General features: G+C 39.8%; 1 protein-coding gene across 2 annotated transcripts in view; it reads right to left on the bottom strand.

Annotated features, from left to right (window-relative positions):
- The window catches only part of FMN2 (formin 2), a 371,232-nt gene that overhangs the window by 255,200 nt on the left and 93,150 nt on the right, over positions 1–22,882 (bottom strand). For both annotated transcript variants that reach the window (XM_082702641.1, XM_082702642.1), the window contains exon 4: positions 22,509–22,564. In XM_082702641.1, coding sequence (XP_082558767.1) covers positions 22,509–22,564 — 56 coding nt within the window. The remainder of the gene's footprint in view (positions 1–22,508; positions 22,565–22,882) is intronic.

Below are 22,882 nucleotides of genomic sequence, written 5' to 3'. Positions count from 1 at the left end.
AATGTCTACACAAAAGACTAAAGTATTACATAGCATAGTATATTTTCTAACTAGTTCATGGTTAAAAAAAAAAAAAACAAAAAACCTATAATGGACAGTATCTTTTTTGACTACTGTACTTCACTCCACTCTCCAATTAAGATGCTAGTAATTATAGAACAAACCAGAAGCCAAAAGACTGCTCCCAAATTAATCTCAATACAACATGTAATTATTCAGTACTTCTTCCTTACCCTAGATTAGTAAAATGTATAGATTATTTTCATTTCTCCAGCATAACCTTCAAAGTAAAAAGATTAGGTGATGAAAGGCACACACGAGGTAAATTCTGGAACAATTTTCGAAACTCATTTCTTAAATTACTGAGGCCAGCTCTTTTTCATCATAGATCTGAATATAATGAAAGCACTATATGACCTCTCCTTCATAAGGCCATTACTCTCAGGAACAGGAAACGTAATAGGCTTTCCTAACACAGAGGAGAAGAAGACAGAAACTTAGACAATATGCCAAAATGGAGGAATTCATCCCAAATGAAACAACAAGATAAGGTCATGGCTAGAGATCTAACTAAAACAGATAGAAGTAATATGCTTAATGGAGACTTTAAACAACAATCATAAGGATATTCACTGGGCTGGAAGACTTCAGGGAAACATTTAACATAGAGGTGAGTTAAAAAACAATCAGTCAGAGGGGGAGGAGTCAAGATGGCGGAGAAGTAGCAGGCTGAGACTGCTTCAGCCAGCCGGAGATCAGCTAGATAGCTTATCTAAAGATTGCAAACACCTGAAAATCCATCGACAGATCGAAGAGAAGAAGAACAGCAATTCTGGAAACAGAAAAACAACCACTTTCTGAAAGGTAGGACCGGCAGAGAAGTGAGTCCAAAGCAATGGGAAGATAGACCTCGGGGGGAGGGGCCGGCTCCCGGCAAGCAGCGGAGCAACTGCGCACAAAATCAGGACTTTTAAAAGTCTGTTCCGCTGAGGGACATCGCTCCAGAGGCTAAACCGAGCGAAGCCCACGTGGGGTCAGCGTGGCCTCAGGTCCCGCAAGGTCACAGAACGATCGGGGGTGTCTGAGTGTCGCAGAGCTAGCGGGTACTGGAACGGGAAAGCCGGCTGCAGAGACAGAGCCGACAGTAAGCTCGCAGCTCGGGGTGACCTTGAACCGGTCGCAGGCTCGGTGAGCTCGGAGCGCGGCCGGAGGTCAGGCAGACGGGAATAACTGGGCGCTGTTCTCTGAGGGCGCACTGATGAGTGCGGCCCTGGGCTCTCGGCTCCTCCAGGCCGGAGACCAGGAGGCCGCCATTTGTATTCCCGTCCTCCGGAACTCTACGGAAAGTGCTCAGGGAACAAAAGCTCCTGAAAGCAAACCCGAACGGATTACTCAGCCCGGCCCCGGGGTAAGGACAGTGCGATTCCGCCTGGGGCAAAGACACTTGAGAATCACTACAACAGGCCCCTCCCCCAGAAGATCAACAAGAAATCCAGCCGAGACCAAGTTCACCTACCAAGGAGTGCAGTTTCAATACCAAGGAGAGCAGCAGAATTCCAGAGGAGGAGAAAGCAAAGCACGGAACTCAGGGCTTTTTCCCTGTGATTTTTTTTTTTAGTCTTGCAGTTAATTTAATTTTTTTCTTTTTCATTTTTTGTTTTTTTTCTCGCCTTCGAATAAAATTTTTTTAACTTTTACCTTTTTCTTTTTTAATGTTTTTTAACTAGTTTATACAATATATATATTTTTTATTTTTATATTTTTCTTATTTGTTTTCTTTTTTTTTTAATTCTTTTCTTTTTCTTTTTTCTTTTTTTTTTTCTTTCTTCCTTTTTGAACCTCTTTTTATCCCCTTTGTACCTCCTCACGATTTGGGATCTCTTCTAATTTGGTTAAAGCATATTTTCCTGGGGTTGTTGCCACCCTTTTAGTATTTTCCTTGCTCCTGCATATACTCTTATCTGGACAAAATGACAAGACGGGAAAATTCAACACAAAAAAAAGAACAAGAGGCAGTACTGAAGGCTAGGGACCTAATCAATACAGACATTGGTAATGTGTCAGATCTAGAGTTCAGAATGACAATTCTCAAGGTTCTAGCTGGGCTCGAAAAAGGCATGGAAGATATTAGAGAAACCCTCTCGAGAGATATAAAAGCCCTTTCTGGAGAAATAAAAGAACTAAAATCTAACCAAGTTGAAATCAAAAAAGCCATTAATGAGGTGCAATCAAAAATGGAGGCTCTCACTGCTAGGATAAATGAGGCAGAAGAAATAATTAGTGATATAGAAGACCAAATGACAGAGAATAAAGAAGCTGAGCAAAAGAGGGACAAACAGCTACTGGACCACGAGGGGAGAATTCGAGAGATAAGTGACACCATAAGACGAAACAACATTAGAATAATTGGGATTCCAGAAGAAGAAGAAAGAGACAGAGGAGCAGAAGGTATACTGGAGAGAATTATTGGGCAGAATTTCCCCAATATGGCAAAGGGAACGAGCATCAAAATTCAGGAGGTTCAGAGAACGCCCCTCAAAATCAATAAGAATAGGCCCACACCCTGTCACCTAATAGTAAAATTTACAAGTCTCAGTGACAAAGAGAAAATCCTGAAAGCAGCCCGGGAAAAGAAGTCTGTAACATACAATGGTAAAAATATTAGATTGGCAGCTGACTTATCCACAGAGACCTGGCAGGCCAGAACGAGCTGGCATGATATTTTCAGAGCACTAAACAAGAAAAACATGCAGCCAAGAATACTATATCCAGCTAGGCTATCATTGAAAATAGAAGGAGAGATTAAAAGCTTCCAGGACAAACAAAAACTGAAAGAATTTGCAAACACCAAACCAGCTCTACAGGAAATCTTGAAAGGGGTCCTCTAAGCAAAGAGAGAGCCTACAAGTGGTAGATCAGAAAGGAACAGAGACCATATACAGGAACAGTCACCTTACAGGCAATACAATGGCACTAAATTCATATCTCTCAATAGTTACCCTGAATGTTAATGGGCTAAATGCCCCTGTCAAAAGACACAGGGTATCAGAATGGATAAAAAAACAAAACCCATCTATATGTTGCCTCCAAGAAACTCATTTTAAGCCCAAAGACACCTCCAGATTTAAAGTGAGGGGGTGGAAAAGAATTTACCATGCTAATGGACATCAGAAGAAAGAAGGAGTGGCAATCCTTATAAGATCAATTAGATTTTAAGGCAAAGACTATAATAAGAGATGAGGAAGGACACTATATCATACTCAAAGGGTCTGTCCAACAAGAAGACTTAACAATTTTAAATATCTATGCCCCCAACGTGGGAGCAGCCAACTATATAAACCAATTAATAACAAAATCAAAGAAACACATCAACAATAATACAATAATAGTAGGGGACTTTAACACTCTCCTCACTGAAATGGACAGATCATCCAAGCAAAAGATCAGCAAGGAAATAAAGGCCTTAAACGACACACTGGACCAGATGGACATCACAGATATATTCAGAACATTTCATCCCAAAGCAACAGAATACACATTCTTCTCTAGTGCACATGGAACATTCTCCAGAATAGATCACATCCTTGGTCCTAAATCAGGACTCAAGCTGTATCAAAAGATTGGGATCATTCCCTGCATATTTTCAGACCACAATGCTCTAAAGCTAGAACTCAACTACAAAAGGAAGTTTGGAAAGAACCCAAATACATGGAGACTAAACAGCATTCTTCTAAAGAATGAATGGGTCAACCGGGAAATTAAAGAAGAATTGAAAAAAATCATGGAAACAAATGATAATGAAAATACAACGGTTCAAAATCTGTGGGACACAACAAAGGCAGTCCTGAGAGGAAAATATATAGTGGTACAGCCTTTCTCAAGAAACAAGAAAGGTCTCAGGTACACAACCTAACCCTACACCTAAAGGAGCTGGAGAAAGAACAAGAAAGAAACCCTAAGCCCAGCAGGAGACGAGAAATCATAAAGATCAGAACAGAAATCAATGAAATAGAAACCAAAAAAACAATAGAACAAATCAACGAAACTAGGAGCTGGTTCTTTGAAAGAATTAATAAAATTGATAAACCCCTGGCACGACTTATCGAAAAGAAAAGAGAAAGGACCCAAATAAATAAAATCATGAATGAAAGAGGAGAGATCACAACTAACACCAAAGAAATACAAACTATTATAAGAACATACTATGAGCAACTCTACGCCAATAAATTTGACAATCTGGAAGAAATGGATGCATTCCTAGAAACATATAAACTACCACAACTGAACCAGGAAGAAATAGAAAGCCTGAACAGACCCATAACCAGTAAGGAGATTGAAAAAGTCATTAAAAATCTCCAAACAAACAAAAGCCCAGGGCCAGACGGCTTCCCGGGGGAATTCTACCAAACATTTAAAGAAGAACTAATTCCTATTCTCCTGAAACTGTTCCAAAAAATAGAAATGGAAGGAAAACTTCCAAACTCATTTTATGAGGCCAGCATCACCTTAATCCCAAAACCAGACAAGGATCCCATCAAAAAAGAGAGCTATAGAACAATATCCTTGATGAACACTGATGCAAAAATACTCAACATAATACTAGCCAATAGGATTCAACAGTACATTAAAAGGATTACTCATCACGACCAAGTGGGATTTATTCCAGGGCTGCAAGGTTGGTTCAACATCCGCAAATCAGTCAATGTGATACAACACATCAATAAAAGAAAGAACAAGAACCATATGATACTCTCAATAGATGCTGAAAAAGCATTTGACAAAGTACAGCATCCTTTCCTGATGAAAACTCTTCAAAGTGTAGGGATAGAGGGCACATACCTCAATATCATCAAAGCCATCTATGAAAAACCCACCGCAAATATCATTCTCAATGGAGAAAAACTGAAAGCTTTTCCGCTAAGGTCAGGAACACGGCAGGGATGTCCATTATCACCACTGCTATTCAACACAGTACTAGAGGTCCTAGCCTCAGCAATCAGACAACAAAAGGAAATTAAAGGCATCCAAATCGGCAAAGAAGAAGTCAAATTATCACTCTTCGCAGATGATATGATACTATATGTGGAAAACCCAAAAGACTCCACTCTAAAACTGATAGAACTGCATATTTTCAGACCACAATGCTCTAAAGAGAGAGGGGAGCAGAAGGTATACTGGAGAGAATTATTGGGGAGAATTTCCCCAATATGGCAAGGGAACTGATAGAACTTATACAGGAATTCAGTAAAGTGTCAGGATATAAAATCAATGCACAGAAATCAGTTGCATTTCTCTACACCAACAGCAAGACAGAAGAAAGAGAAATTAAGGAGTCAATCCCATTTACAATTGCACCCAAAACCATAAGATACCTAGGAATAAACCTAACCAAAGAGGCACAGAATCTATACTCAGAAAACTATAAAGTACTCATGAAAGAAATTGAGGAAGACACAAAGAAATGGAAAAATGTTCCATGCTCCTGGATTGGAAGAATAAATATTGTGAAAATGTCTATGCTACCTAAAGCAATCTACACATTTAATGCAATTCCTATCAAAGTACCATCCATCTTTTTCAAAGAAATGGAACAAATAATTCTAAAATTTATATGGAACCAGAAAAGACCTCGAATAGCCAAGGGGATATTGAAAAAGAAAGCCAACGTTGGTGGCATCACAATTCCGAACTTTGAGCTCTATTACAAAGCTGTCATCATCAAGACAGCATGGTACTGGCACAAAAACAGACACATAGATCAATGGAACAGAATAGAGAGCCCAGAAATAGACCCTCAACTCTACAGTCAACTAATCTTCGACAAAGCAGGAAAGAATGTCCAATGGAAAAAAGACAGCCTCTTCAATAAATGGTGCTGGGAAAATTGGACAGCCACATGCAGAAAAATGAAATTGGACCATTTCCTTACACCACACACAAAAATAGACTCAAAATGGAGGAAGGACCTCAATGTGTGAAAGGAATCCATCAAAATCCTTGAGGAGAACACAGGCAGCAACCTCTTCGACCTCAGCCGCAGCAACATCTTCCTAGGAACAATGCCAAAGGCAAGGGAAGCAAGGGCAAAAATGAACTATTGGGATTTCATCAAGATCAAAAGCTTTTGCACAGCAAAGGAAACAGTTAACAAAATCAAAAGACAACTGACAGAATGGGAGAAGATATTTGCAAACGACATATCAGATAAAGAACTAGTGTCCAGAATCTATAAAGAACTTAGCAAACTCAACACCCAAAGAACAAATAATCCAATCAAGAAATGGGCAGAGGACATGAACAGACATTTCTGCAAAGAAGACATCCAGATGGCCAACAGACACATGAAAAAGTGCTCCATATCACTCGGCATCAGGGAAATACAAACCAAAACCACAATGAGATATCACCTCACACCAGTCAGAATGGCTAAAATCAACAAGTCAGGAAATGACAGATGCTGGCGAGGATGCGGAGAAAGGGGAACCCTCCTACACTGTTGGTGGGAATGCAAGCTGGTGCAGCCACTCTGGAAAACAGCATGGAGGTTCCTCAGAATGTTGAAAATAGAACTGCCCTATGACCCAGCAATTGCACTATTGGGTATTTACCCTAAAGATACAAACGTAGTGATCCAAAGGGGCACGTGCACCCGAATGTTTATAGCACCAATGTCCACAATAGCCAAACTATGGAAAGAACCTAGATGTCCATCAACAGATGAATGGATCAAGAAGATGTGGTATATATACACAATGGAATACTATGCAGCCATCAAAAGAAATGAAATCTTGCCATTTGTGACAACATGGATGGAACTAGAGCATATCATGCTTAGCAAAATAAGTCAAGCAGAGAAAGACAACTATCATATGATCTCCCTGATATGAGGAAGTGGTGATGCAACATGGGGGCTAAAGTGGGTAGAAGAATAAATGAAACAAGATGGGAATGGGAGGGAGACAAACCATAAGTGACTCTTAATCTCACAAAACAAACTGAGGGTTGCTGGGGGGAGGGGGTTTGGGAGAAGGGGGTGGGATTATGGACATTGGGGAGGGTATGTGCTTTGGTGAGTGCTGTGAAGTGTGTAAACCTGGTGATTCACAGACCTGTACCCCTGGGGATAAAAATATATGTTTATAAAAAATAAAAAATAAATCAGTCAGAAATGAAAAATGAAATAACTGATATTCCAAACAGACTGAATGTAATGAACCCAAGGACAGAATAAGCAAAGGAATGAATAACTGATATAGAAGACAAAATAATGGAAAATAATGAAGCTGAAGAAAAGAAAAAGATGAATTATGGAACACAAGAACAGATGTAGGGAACTCAGTGACCCCATCAAATGTAATGATATTTGTATTACAGAAGTCCCAGAAGATGAAGAGAGAAAAGAGGGGGCAGAAAATTTACTTGAAGAAATCATAGCTGAAAATTTCCCTAATCTGGGGAAGGAATACAATGAAAGCCACACAAAAGGACATGAAGGAGAAGGAAAAGAAGTAAGAGGAGGAATTAATCCTAAATCATAACACCCTAGCACAATAGCAATGTCTACATTTCTTTCTACATGGATTTATGCTCCCACATTTACAAGCCAACTAGTCCGACATAGCACTCAAAGCCAATGATCATAGGAGGTCATAGTACCAGCGACTGGAAAGATTCCTGAGATTTTCAGCCTTTCTAATTACTTATATAGCCAACAGGAAAAAGGTTTTAAATAATCCCATTAAACATCATGTACCAGAAAAAGGCTTTTTAAATGGAATCAAGACAATTTGGCAGTTACTGTGGATTGACTTTCCCAACCTCCAGCTCCCTCTCCTTCTACGTGCAGAACAGAAACTACATTTACAGGCCCCCTTGCAGTTACATTCCTCCAATTAGATGCAGGTGCACTGAGATTTAGACAGTGGAATGAGAGAGGAGCCATGCTCCAGTGTCCCTAAATGTTCTGCTAGCTCAAGACCTGCCAGCGGAAGCTGCTCTGGAACAACATTCCACCGTCCACTCTCCAGTTTCCATTGGTAGCCTCAACGCCTCTGGCTTCCCTGGTATACCAGTTGTATATGATCCCTCTGAAAAGTTTCAGCCTAGAAGTAGATCTTTCAAACTTTTTTTTTTTAAGATTTTATTTATCTGACAGAAGAGAGAGAAACAGCGAGAGAAGGAATACAAGCAGGGAGTGTGGGAGAGAGAGAAGCAGGCTTCTGCCCAAGCAGGGAGCCTGACGTGGGGGCTCGATCCCAGGACCGTGGGATCATGACCTGACCTGAAGGCAGACGCTTATTGACTAAGCCACACACGTGCCCTGTTTTCAAACTTTCTAACCTTTTCATGAAAAAGTTAACTTTATGTTTTAAACCCTGTTTAATATATCTAGTATGCTGTCACACAGACAGCATGTCCACACAGCCCCTTGGGAGCCATTTTCAACAGCAAAACTGCCCCCAAAAGCACAAAAATGCAAACAACATGGCACTAAACAAGGCCATGAACAGCACCCTCGGTTATAAGATGAGAATTGAAATAAGTAGGCAGAGTGTCACCTTGCTTCATCTCCACTGGGAGCGTATGTGTCAGACGACTCAAGTGTTTTGCCCTGCTGTGGGTGTCTGGGAATGACCATGAAAGCAACTGCAGTATTGATTTTGGAGTTACAAATACATGTTAGGAGAATTTGCAGATATAAACTCGGGCGGGGGAGAGGATAGATAAATAAATAAATAATATATATATGTATATATATATATTTTTTCAAGAATAGAATATGGAGGGAAAAGGTTCCTCCTGTAAGAACCTTGAGGTGATCTATAAAAATGTTACACTAATAAGTCAAGCAGAGAAAGACAACTATCATATGATCTCCCTGATATGAGGAAGTGGTGATGCAACATGGGGGCTTAAGTGGGTAGGAGAAGAATAAATGAAACAAGATGGGATTGGGAAGGAGACAAACCATAAGTGACTCTTAATCTCACAAAACAAACTGAGGGTTGCTGGGGGGAGGGGGTTTGGGAGAAGGGGGTGGGATTATGGACATTGGGGAGGGTATGTGCTTTGGTGAGTGCTGTGAAGTGTGTAAACCTGGTGATTCACAGACCTGTACCCCTGGGGATAAAAATATATTTTTATAAAAAATAAAAAATTATTAAAAAAAAATGTTACACTATTCACTTGACCCAGAAGATCCTACAACATCATGCAAATCAAGAAGTTCAAATTTTCTTGTTCACTTTAAGAACATTTGTGAAACCACCAGCGTACACATATGGGAAAAACCACTAAGTATCTGGAAGATGTCCCTTTACAGAAGCAATGGGTGCCATTCCATAGTTACGATGGTACAACAAGTAAGTGTGCCCTGGCCAAAGAATAGAGCTGGACACAGGGTCAGTGACCCAAAAAGAAGGCTGAATTTTTGCTGCACATGATTAAAAATGCGGACAGTAATGCCGAACTTAAGGGTTTAGATGTAGATTAGCTGGTCACAGAGCACATCCACGTAAACAAAAGTCCCCAGACACATACGGCCAGATTTGTGGCGCTCACAGAGTAACCCATACACGAGCTCCCACTGTCACACTGAGATGATCTTTACTGAAAAATAAAAAGTTGTTTCTAAAAGAAGAAAATAAGGAAACAAAAACTTACAGCCTATGATTAAATGCAACATAAAATAAATGCAAATAAGTGGGGTTTTTTTTAGTGGTAGGAACAAAAGACCCTCTCTTCCTTAAATAGATAAATAGATAAAGCTCTTATATCCTTATTTCTAAAACAATTTTTTTCTCCTAATGGTAAGCATGAACAAATTGTTAGAATTAAGATAATTTAAGTGTTAATTTTCTACAGCACAAACTTGCTGGCAAATGTATATAATACCACAATATGACATCTTTCATGAAAAGATGGTCATTTTTTTATAGCATTGCAGAAATTCATCCTTTTCCCCAGTGACCTCTGACAATCCTCTGATATGCAAACTTATCTCTTCAAACATAGATGTAGGTTGGGGATCATCTTTACCAAATCAACTAAGTCCATCAGGTACTCACTGATCCATCACTTTCCATGTGAACCACCTTCCCTGACTTCAGGAAATTCTACACCTTCATCTCACCTTCCACTCTATGTGCATCATGTGGTTAAAACATCCACGAACAATGACATGAATGGACGCGGCCACACTAAAGCATGGTAGATACTAACAGATGGCCCAGGTTAAGGGGGGATAGATCTGGGGTTGGACCTAATTGCACAAACGGTCAATTTAGTAGAGTATATTGTTCTATTACATATCTTATTTTTTTCTTTCTTTCTTTTTTTGTAACTTATTTTTTTTATTTTTTATTTATTTTTTATTTTCAGCATAACAGTATTCATTATTTTTTCACCACACCCAGTGCTCCATGCAATCCGTGCCCTCTATAATACCCACCACCTGGTACCCCGACTCCCACCCCCCCACCCCTTCAAAACCCTCAGATTGTTTTTCAGAGTCCATAGTCTCTCATGGTTCACCTCCCCTTCCAACTTCCCCCAACTGCCTTCTCCTCTATATCACCTTACACCAGTTAGAATGGCCAAAATTAGCAACACAGGAAACAACATGTGTTGGAGGGGATGTGGAGAAAGGGGAACCCTCTTCCACTGTTGGTGGGAATGCAAGTTGGTGCAGCCACTTTGGAGAACAGTGTGGAGATTCCTCAAGAAATTAAAAATAGAACTTCCCTATGACCCTGCCACTGCACTACTGGGTATTTACCCCAAAGATACAGTGTGGAGAACAGTGTGGAGATTCCTCTTTGGAGAACAGTGTGGAGATTCCTCAAGAAATTAAAAATAGAACTTCCCTATGACCCTGCCATTGCACTACTGGGTATCTACCCCAAAGATACAGAAGTAGTGAAAAGAAGGGCCATCTGTACCCCAATGTTTTTAGCAGCAATGGCCATGGTCACCAAACTGTGGAAAGAACCAAGATGCCCTTCAGCGGACAAATGGATAAGGAAGATGTGGTCCATATACACTATGGAGTATTATGCCTCCATCAGAAAGGATGAATACCCTACTTTTGTAGCAACATGGATGGGACTGGAAGAAATTCTGCTGAGTGAAGTAAGTCAAGCAGAGAGAGCCAATTATCATATGGTTTCACTTATTTGTGTAACTTACTTTTTAAACAAAGTGATCCCCTAGGGCACTCAGATAAGACAAAGATGAGAAAATACAGGAGTGACACACCCCCTACGCTTCCCAGGTTTTCAAATGTAAAATAGAGCAAGAACCAGAACAGGGAAAGGACCGAGGAAATGGGAGAACAAAACTTCAAAACTGACTTTGCAGTGAATATGGCAGAGAGAGCCGTGAGGTGCCAGGTGGTGGTGAAGTCGACAACTTCACAGAGAGTCAACAGCCGGCAAAGACGAAAGGCTGACATTTGTGGAGGGAACGGATTTGTAGAGATAATTATTATAGTTAAAGGACATGGGGAGAAGGTGGAGTGGGAGACGACCTGCTTCTCACATTAATCCCAATGTAGAGAGACCAAAACACCAACTTGCTGAGGTCCTAATTCCCCTCTGCGACCCTATCTCTACCTTCAAAATCCCAGCCCAAGTCTGTAACCACCCTCCTTTTCCACTGCCGGAAACAGCAGTTAAGGCTTTAACTGATTAACCTGTAAAATAAGGTCAGCCATCTATTCCTGCAGAGTAGCCAAATGTACGTAAGATTTTGGGTTTTGAATTCAGCAGAGAGTCTTCAAAGAATCTTATCTGACCTTCCTTATCCGGGGCTTTCGCACAGGAGCTGGCTGCTCCCTGGGTACCACGGATTCCATCGCCGGAGATGCTCTCTAGAGCTATTTGGCGAAGGCTGTGTTGCTTATAAGCAGTGAAGGGTTGGTTTCTATTTGGGTTATAGTTTTCCATTTTTTTCAAAGATTATTAAAGAAATTCCCATGGTAAATAAAGGTTATTATCAAGAAAAAAATACTGCCTATTTTCTGGCCATTTGAACAAAAGTCCTCTCAGGGCCCACCCACAAACTCAGATTTAATCTCAAGAGCCTGCCAGGCGCTCTGTGGTCCATGGAAAGCCGTCAAGTTGAGGGCCTGTTCCTTGGGTCCCGTGCCTGGTACTTAATCTTCTCCTCACGGGTATAACTAGATACAGGCCTATCAGATCCTCAAAGGATTTGACAGTGCTAAAATGTACTTTCTATTATCTCTAGACTTCTGCACTTTTTTTTCAAAAAGACGGCATTTCCAGTAATTGCGCGACCGTTTACCCAACACTAATGGTTCTAACTATTAAAAGTTAAAATAAACAAAATTTTTAAAAGGAGAGTAGGAAAAAAGTAATCTTTATAATTTTGCACACAATCCAAATAATGGGTACAGACCTATAAACGGAAGAAAGATAACAAATCTATTTTAGTTATTCAAAACAGTATCTAATATACCTTATACATTACCAATGTTGAGATTATTTGTACTTAAAGTATTACTTCAATCCCCTAAATCATTATAAGTAGTAAAGTCTGCCATCCACTTTGGCTGAACAATTATATACAATACATCAGCCAAAATTCTTCTATTCCTGTATAATCTTATATGTGGGTGGTGACCGTTAGTTTTATAAATTGTTTGAACACTTGCATATCACAAAATACAAGTTTCCATGAAAAAATAAAATGTTCACCAAAATTTTTTTCGAATTACAAGATTATCTGATTCCCAGAAAAAGAAACATTAATGTAACATTAAGGCTAAAACTGTCAAAAAGGAAGCCAAGATACACTCGAGTAAAGCTTTTGCTGAAAAGTTAATTTGCTTTGTCTTTGAAACTTTACTATGTTTATAATGTAAGCAAGATACTTTCGGAGCCTGGAATATAAAAAGTCTATTGGTCAGTTAACACTGTGATAATTTATTCTGTAAGTGTTAATATGAGATATGAAATTTATTTTCTATCATATTCAGATTTCCAAGTTCTGCTAAATTCTAAGGCCAGGTTACTGCCAAGTTAGGATACCTTTAGACATCTGTAAAATATAAATCCTACTCTTCACAGAAGCATATAAATTCTCTATTTGTCATGATCTGAATTCTAAACACCATTCTAAGGGTTTTGAACAAACCAGGGGCATTCCAGATTTACCATAAGCCAGGACAAGCTACACATGATTCTACAGGAAAGGAAATCCAGATTTTAAATAGAAAGATTATGGATAAAAATAAAGTACCAAGAATTTCAAGTTTGAAAAGGAATTTCAAGAAAGGAGGGAACATCAGAACATACGGTAAGTAGAAAATAACTTACCTAGGTCTTCTTAAAGCAGAACATATTGTGGAAAAGAAGAGCTTCACACACAGAGAGCCCAGATAGCACCTCTGGGCCCCTCACCATGAAAAGATGATCTAGTGAAATTATCATCGTGTCAACAGGACTCTCTTCCCATCCCTTCCTTGCAGGGATGACAAATGTGAGGGAGAGGGATTCGTTAGAACTCATAACTGGCTGTATTCCTTTCAACATCTCTTTATTGCTACAGTTGATAACAATCTGATCGATGGAAAGTCAACATCATTATTCCCAAAACCAAAGCAGAAGTCATGTGTTTGGGAAAGGGGGTCAGGAAAAAAAGAGTAAGAAACAGTCGAGAGAACTTTCCTTCCTTCACACCCAGCTAATCTCCAACATCAAAGACTTCATAAAAAGCAAAGCTTGGAGGACGTCAAATGGGATGGATTAGACACGTTAGCCAGAAAGCTGCCTTTCATCTCACCGTTCTCCTGCAACTGCTGTCCCAGGAACCCCTCCTGTTCTTCTCCTTGTCTGATTTTATACCTTCTCCTTCCCATTTCTTTTACTCTGTTCCCTCCTTTGGACTTTTTTGGGGGTGTAGTTACTGTACACTTTGGGGTACAGTAACCGAAGACTTTGTCCTTAGCCTACTACCCTCTCTATGTACATTGGGAGAGGACATCAATTTTTATGTGTTTAGTCTTCATCTCTGTATGATTATTTCCTAGTTTTCCTGTCCCATCAATACTTCACTTCCAAACTGTGACGGCTTAGCTATCATCGCTTTTTGATTACACTACATTTTCCTTAAATGTGTAATGCACTTATTTCCAAAGAAATACTAGCTCCCTGCCTTGCAGTTTGCTTAGGCGCACTAACATCCTTCTGTCACCTTTTCTAATCCTCTGGGCTCGTAATGTGTACCAGAATCACAAGGAGGACTTTTGAAGACACAAATTGCTAGTTCCGACCCTCAGAGTTTCCAGTTCCGTAGGTCTGGAGCAGGGCGTGGGGGTTCTCTTTTCTAACCAGTTCCTGAGGAATGCTAACGCAGCTGGTCCAAGGACCACACTTTGAGAACTACAGTCCATGCCTACCCTAGATACGGCTACCTTGGGCTTAACTATTTTTCCAACCTCCGGCTGCTGCCTTCCCTTCCAGCAGATAGGCACGTTAGCTCAGATTCTCCTTACCTGACTGAAGGGATACATGGAGAGTCTAATAACTGGTCCTGCTTCCTGGCTCTCCTTTCCCTCCTCCCATTAATTCCACATTCTCGTGCCAAGTAACTGTACCTTCAAATGCCAGCTCATGTGCTTTCTTGCTCAAAAACTTGTGGATATTGTGCTCCTATGCTAAGCGTAAGTCTTTTTAAATCTCCTACTTGATTCATAAGTCTTCCTAGCTTATAAAGAGTAGATATCCTATTACCTACCCTGCCCTACTACTGTGGAGTTACATCCACAGTTGTTACAAAGATTCACAGTTGTTACACTCTGTAGAGTGAATAACTACTGAGTGAACACTCAGCCATAAATCCTAAGGAAAATGCAGAGTTCAGTTCCTACGAGCCTTTGGCCATGACATTCTCGTCAACTGATAGATACATAGCCTTGTTTTCTCTACGTTTGTTTCAAGTCACCTCTCATAATCCATATTGTGGGTTTTCTAGCCTTTGTACTCACACAGGAGCACTGTACCTCCCGTCGGAATGAAGCGTAACTAACAGGTGTGTGGTCACACTCTCCAGTCCGAGGGAGCGCCCCCACCCCTGCCGCACCCCGCCACAGGGCCCTGTCAACAGTGAGACCAACTGGAAGCACCAAGAGGCAAGGAATATGGCACCACATGGATTGCAATAAGGTATCTGTTCATAGTATGAGCTGAAACGAGAAGACAGAGTGTCACCTCGTTCCCCCTCGGCCGGCAGACGGCACGTAGGGCAACTCAAGTCGCTTCCCACTTTGCTCATGTCTCCAGATGAACGTGAAAGCCCGTGAGGACTGATCTGCCGGCCACAAATACCGCGGCTATGTATTCTGCAAATACAGCATCTACGAATAATGAGGATCAGCTAAACTATGAAAGCGACTTTCCAAACCAGATATAACAACAATACTAGTAACAGCTAACATTTTGAGAGCCTACTGTGTGCCAGGAACATATAAATTAATGCATTTAAATCTATGGCTTGGGGCGCCTGGGTGGCTCAGTGGGTTGGGCCGCTGCCTTTGGCTCGGGTCGTGATCTCAGGGTCCTGGGATCGAGTCCCACATTGGGCTCTCTACTCGGCAGGGGGCCTGCTTCCCTTCCTCTCTCTCTGCCTGCCTCTCTGCCTACTTGTGATCTCTCTCTGTCAAATAAATAAATAAATAAAATCTTTAAAAAAAAAATCTATGCCTTAAATTAAGGCATTTAAATCTCATGAAACGCCTTATGATAAAACTTTATAGATGAGAGAACTAAGGCACAGAGGGTAAGATACCATGCTCAGATTTGCCAGTTAAAAGAATAAGTGGTGTTTATGCCCAGGGAAACTGATCCAAAGCCCACATCCTCAATCACTATGTATGCATAGAGGCAAATTTCCCACCACTCCCCAGGAAGCAACTTCTCCTCTAGTCAGTGTGGTCTCCTACTAATTAGTCATTCATCAGATATTTCCTGAGCTCCTAAAACATGTCAGGTCCCCTGTTTGATACAGAAAGGAAAAAGACAGTAAGAACAGTCTTGGTTATACGGAGCTTATGTCTATGAGACACACAAAATGCAACCATTATGGGAAAGTAAGTATAGGGGTCCCAGGGCAGGGATGCCAAAAGGACTCTCCAGATTGAAGTCTTAGGGAAAGTGTCTAAACGGAAGTAAAATTTAACATGAATTTAGATTAATAAACAGGAATTAACTAGATTTTAAAGGGGGTAAGGGTAGGAGTACGAAAGAAACATATAAAAAGACAGATATGAAGCATCCCAACCTTAGGTTGTTTTTCAGAAAACTGGGGCATTTGTTCAAGGCTGGAACAAACCAGACGTCGGAAATGGTGGGTGGGGAGGCTGACGACCGAGGACGGCAAGGAAGAGCCTCCATGTCAAACTCGGGAGTCTGAATTTTCTTTCACAAATGCTAGGAACAGTCATTAAATGAGCCTTAGCAGATATCAGACATCAGTAAATCTGGATTTTAGAAAGATGACTCAAGGCATTGTGGAAGAAAGATTGGAGGGGATTAAGAGGGGAAATACAGAGCCTTCCTGGGGACTAGCCCAGCGATGCCGATAAGACCGGCCCTGGGCAGAGGCCCAGGAGATGGAAAGCAGCCCGGCTTCCAGAGGAATAAACGGAGCCATTTCTTAACATCACCTGGTCACCGGGGCGACTGTGCCTGCCCTGTCCTCCCCCAAACCCCCGGCCAAACCGCCACATTCACTTTCACTCTTGTGCCTTTTTCCTCTGTTCTCATCTAGAAAGTCTCAGTCTCCTTCCCTCCACCTGCCCAAAAACGATCCCTCTGAAGACCTGCGCCCTTCCTTAGAAGTTGTCCTTAATGACAATTTCTCAACAATATTCCTCTTTTTCGCCTTAAGTTCTGCAAAACAATATTATACTAAACGCCTCAGCAGAACCATGTGGCATCTGACCAATCGTGTCCTGTATACGGAGGCGCCTGGGACCTCAAAACCTGGTGCACTTCCCTCAGTACCTGCCACAAACACCTTGAACACAGCACTTCAAGAGATGTCCAATGAAGGATAAGCCCCCTTCGTACGTTAAGAACTTTTATCGCCTCAGCTCTTCTAGCTGCTTGAGCTGTTTGTCATTCTCTACAGGACATCAACAACGCCGTCTGGCACAAATGAGGTTTCCACCATCTTAACGCTCAACAGAGCGAAGCTGTGACTTCATTCCACCTCCCAGCCCTAGTAAGAGACAACAACGCATAATTCTTTCCTCACATTCTCATCTCAAATTTTAACTGGTCTCCAGATGCTAACTTCTTTTCATTCTTAAAATTAACAGAACCAGTTTTTCTCTTTATTTCTGCAGTTACAATGTCTATATTCTTCTCTGAGCTAGATGGAGGTTTCCATAAAACGAAAATATATTTTCCGGAAAAAAAATTTTTCCCCTGAACATATTCTGGTAAATACCTTGCCCAAATGTTACCCATTTTCAATGTCAGCACCTTCACCAGAGTGTACTGCATCTCTACCCTTCCCAGCCACCTCTCCCCCTGCCCCCCCCCACCCCCCGGCTCACCGGGTCAAAGTGTTTGGGAAACATCTAGAACGATGAGGTAAACTTCAAGGACGACCAGGCTGACTCGTGTTCTCTCCCCTCAGACATCTCTCTCCTGCTCTCCTTTAACCCCTGTTTTTCTTACCCTGGTTTATATTTTAGTTGTTTACGTGTCTTGTAAATCATCATTTTGTAGGTTTTTAATAACCATGGAAACTCATACTGCTTTTTGCCTTAGTTGAGAAGGAACTCACATTAAACAGTTTTTTCCAACCTTTTGATATGTGTGATATGTTCCAATAAAAAAGTGGCTTCTTGTTTTTATAAGTCTTCATCATTATCCTTTCAGAATTAATTCACCCCACACCTTTCTTGTGATCTGACCGATACTTCTTTTATTCTCTAAACTTTCCGATGCCAAGACACATGGGAGTAATCCCTCAACCACCATCAACTAGGCCACCTCCCAACTGTTTCCTTGATTTGTCCCCAAATAAAGATGTTTCTGAAACAAATAATAAATTGTACAGAGTGGTTATTTCATGAAGAGCACTATCACAGACACTGTAAGGAGAACCAGTGGGAAAGAATATTTAATTCCTCAAATAGGTTTGCAATCAAATTAGGCATCAAGGGGGACCCAGGAGGTGATCAGAGCGGGATCCTAAGAGAAGCGTGTGTAAGCCAATTTCAAAGGAGGTTAAAATTGGACTGAGATCGGATTTTGCTGGTTATCTCAAGTCATAAGCATTTTGCTGACCTTTGAGAATTTATCTGCATATAAACAATACAACATATGGGGTAAGAGCACTGATACTGTTTAATTTCTTTTTATTTTATTCTTTTCTTTAATAAAAAGAAGTTACTATTGCAATAGTAATACTTTGTAGTAAACTTTGTAATAAAGTAATACTTTGTAATAGACATGGCTCTTCACAATTAATAAAAAGCATAACGTGCAGAGACTCAACTTTCAACCGCCTGATATTACCAATTCTCACCCAAAGCTTGAATTTCTAAAGAGAAAATTTTATTTATTTATTCTTTATCTTTCATCTAGTCCATCTGCATTAGAAAGGTGTGAGCTGTTTTAGGAAAAATGCTTCAAAACACAATTGCGTATGTATAGTTAACCCCTAATCAGCATGGGAGTTAGAAGCACACAGTCAAATATCTATGTATTACTTTTGACTCTCCCTAACTTAACTACCTATAGAGTGGAAGCCTTAGCCATAACTTAAACAGCTGATAAGCACACATTTTGTATATCATATGCATTATGTACTGCATTCTTAGAATAAACTACGCTGGATAAAAAGGAAATATTATTAGGAAAAATCATAAGGAAGAGAAAATACATTTCTAGTACTATATGTATGGGAACAAAATCCACATTAGGGGAACCTGCGCAGTTCAAACCCATGTAGTTCAAGGGTCAATGATAATTTCAAAAGCAAAAAGTTAGTTAAAAATGTGGCAGTAGCCAGATTTGCTCTCATATCCTAATCTTTAATAGAGGAACAAACACTCTTAGAGATAATTATATATTGTAGAATGTAAAAGGGTTCACAGTTTAGTATTTCAAATACCAAAAAATATAAAACAGAATTCAAAGTCCTAGTACAGTTTTGTTTTTTTAATAATCCTTTTGACATTGAAGATTTTTTAGAGCGTACCGCTTGCAAACAAATAATCAATAGATGAGGTCCTAAATAAGGTAGTTTTATCTGAAAGCCTTCTAATCCCATAGGGCCATCAGTAAAAGCCCTCCGGGAGAAAGCTACAGTTCTTCCTTTCTGCTTGAATGCCAGCTGTGTTTGCTTTAAGCATCAGACTCTCTCCAGGCAACGCCACAGCCTTCCCCTCCTTTTAGTTGAGAAAAGGCTCTATGAGTCATGTGTTTTTTCTAGGGATATGGAGCTCTCAAAATTATTAAGTATGGGGAGAGAGTCAAAGTCAAAACTCATTCAATAAATTCCAGTGTGCTCAGATTGAGAGAACAGGTGCCTGAACTCACATCTGAAGAAAAGCTTAGAGGGCGCTTCCCAACCCGGTTCCCTGCCTCTGACTAAGCAGTCCTGGAGATCTCGCATTACAACCACAGAAGAACTCGGGCAGCCTGGGATGGGCCAGAAACCCTCTTCTGTTCATCATTCATACAGAACAAACTGGCTTAAAACCTCGCATTGCCTCCAGTAGGGGTAATTTTTAGAGATACAGAACTGCCATCTAGTGACTAAGAAGAAAAAAGCAAGATGCTTTACATGCAAATAAAATTGTAAGGTGTTTTTTGTGTCTGTCTGTTGTTTGTTTGTTTGTTTGTTTTTTAAGAGCAGTGAAACACTGACATTAGCCAAACTGGCACACTTGAGCATACCAAAGTTATACGAAAACGTAAAAATGTATCGGCAAACTAATGAGGCTCTCTATGTGCCTCTGAAATATATCTCGACGTCTGACCCCTACAAATGATATAGTTGAAATGTAATAGAATAATTTTTTAAAATAAACTTCTCATCTACAATCTAACGCTCTTGGCAATAGCCATAGGGCAAATGCTCATGTAAAAGTATAATTTTTAAATCATAGTGTAGCCAACATGAGGTATAAAATCAGAGACCTATATTCAAATCCTGGCTCTTAACTCTTCCTTAACTTTGTGACTCTAAGTAGGTGAATTACTATAAACATCTCTTTCTGTATCAACTAAATATGAATTATAAGAGTTACATTAAAGGACTATTGTAAGCATTGCGTAAGATAATACAGTAAAAGTTATGTACACAGTAGATTGGCCATTAATTCTAGATTCCTGTATCTCTTTGATGGCCAGTTACTTTAAGCACTTACGAAACCTATGTGTATCTAAGAAAAGAACCAATCCATAAGTAAACTTAAAACAAGTAAGCGATGTCATTGTTGAGGACTTAATCTCAATTGCTTCCAAATATCGTTTCCTCCCCATTAATTGTGTTTTCTAGCTTCTAGAAAGTTCACTGGCAACAAGGAAAGAAGATGTGAAATTTAAATCAATCTATTTCTCCCTTGAGTTTCCAAAACTGTAACATCAAACATTTGTAAATCACCCAAGGCTTCAGGTTTTCTGATTATAATATATTGTACCATGGTTCACAGTTCGTGAGAAATAGAAAATTCACTATAATTTTACACACATGAATAGACATCTTGATCTTAATACATAGAGCAATGTTGTACCTGTTTATCATTTTTGATAATATAGATTATGTTTTGTTGAGGCTTTCTTCAGCATTATCATATATAACAAAAATTCAGTTACATATGCCCTGGAAATAAGAATTTAGAAAAATCTAATATATTATCTCAGATCACGACTTGGTCATGTCTCCAAAAAAAAGAAAGCTATGAAAATGAAAGGATAATTTGAAGGCAATATTTTCTTAATTATTTCTGAATTTCACTCTACTATTTTTATTTTTCTTCATCTCAATCCCTGCTAGCTCATCATTACACAGTTAATTAAATAACCATCAGCTGAGAACACCAACCATCTCCAAGTACCCTGACCTCACGTGGGTCTCCTCTGACAAAAAGCTAGGAGAACATGTTTTATGACACTACCCTTAAGAATGTCCTTAATCTTAAAATAATGGCCAATGTAGCTACATTTCTGAATTATTATTATTATTATTATTATTATTATTATTATTATTATTATTATAATTTAGAGAGAGAGCGTGCCCCCAGGGTGGGAGTACACAGAGGGAGGGAGAGAGTCTTAAGCAGCCTCCACGCCTCACCTCAGTCTCAGGACCCTGAAATCACGACCTGAGCTGAAACCAAGAGCCACATGCTTAACCGACTGAGGCACCGAGATGCCCCCTTTATTATTAGTATTTTTTTTTTAAATGAAGTATAGTTGATGTAATAGTTTCAGATAAGTAAGATAGGTGAAGGGGATTAAGGGGTACAAACTCTCAGTAATAAAATAAATAAGCCATAGCAATGAAAAGTATAGTGTAGGTGTCATATCGTAATAACTTTATAGCTGTATTTTTTAAAAGTATGGGTTAAGCTTTAAAAAATAAAGCTCGTGACCAATGTTATATCCTCACTTCTCCTCCAGGGGGAGCACAACTTTTCATGAACAAGGCAGGACTGCGGCTTTCTAAAGAGAAAAATACTATGTCCCAGATTGCTTAGTATGTTGTTACACTATCCAGAAACAGAGCTGGGCCTAGAACCTGACGAGAGTCTTCTGCTGGACTAAACCATGCTGGAGGAGAGACCCTTCTTACTGGTAATTTCTAGTACTAAGTTGTTTTTGAAAGATTGGTTGGGAGAAAGTAGTAATACATTTTTTAAAAAATGGTTTTGTATCCAAAAGAACAACTGCTATCCACACTTACTATTCCGTGTAAGTTTTTCCTTTCTTGTAGTCTTTTTTTTTTAAATAGTATTTTCACATGAGAAAAAAACAGACAATTTGGCTTTTTTAGTAACCAAAAAAAAAGGTTTCTGTGGAAATTAAATAGAAATTAATGTTTCATCCACCAAAGCAACTTAATAATATGATCTGATTTTAGAAAAGCTCTGGCATTTTTTTTTTTTTTTAAATTCGTATCCGTGTGACTATTGGCTAAGTTAGGCACATCTCCACGTAGTATCTGGAATGGCCACCGTCTCCTGCTGGAGCCCAGCTGCCGTCAGGCTCAACTCTTTGGCCAGACTGAGAACCAGCCTGTACTCAGTTCTACTTCAAGGCTGATTTTCTTTGCAAGCCTGAATGGAAGAAAACATCCCCTCTTCCACCCGACTGGATTCCCCTGAAGGCTTAGAGAAGTAGGGTGGCCTAAGCTAGCTGGCAGATGAAAAAATAAACCCGAGTCTGTCACCATTTTAAGACATGTAAGGGAAAAAGTAAGAAAGAAAGAGAGTAGGATTCGACATCCTAATAAGCTCTTCTTACCCGCTCAACAGCATCTGAACTTTTTTTTGGAGTTTCCAAAACAGCAGACTGAGATTCTGGTTTGGAAAAGAAGAAGACAGTCAGTATCTTGAAGGAGAAAATTTGCCCCATTTCCTCAATCAGAAAACAAAACTAACTAAAACATATCTTTAACCAGAAGTACCCAAAACATTCAATTAATCTTCCAATTATACTTCTGTATTATGAGGACATGACTACTTTTCAGTATATATATCACATATACGACTAACACGTCATTATTTCTAAAATTAGAATAACCTCATGTCCTTCTTGACACATCAACCATAATTATTGTTCTCAATTGCCAGCTTTCTTTTGTACCAGGAAGTACCTACTGAAACGTTCACTTATTG

This window comes from Mustela nivalis (genome assembly GCF_964662115.1).
Source record: "Mustela nivalis genome assembly, chromosome: 16".
Taxonomy (NCBI): Eukaryota; Metazoa; Chordata; class Mammalia; order Carnivora; family Mustelidae; genus Mustela; species Mustela nivalis.
The sequence above is the reverse complement of the archived record's forward strand: the minus strand, read 5'-3'. Positions and strand labels throughout refer to the sequence as shown.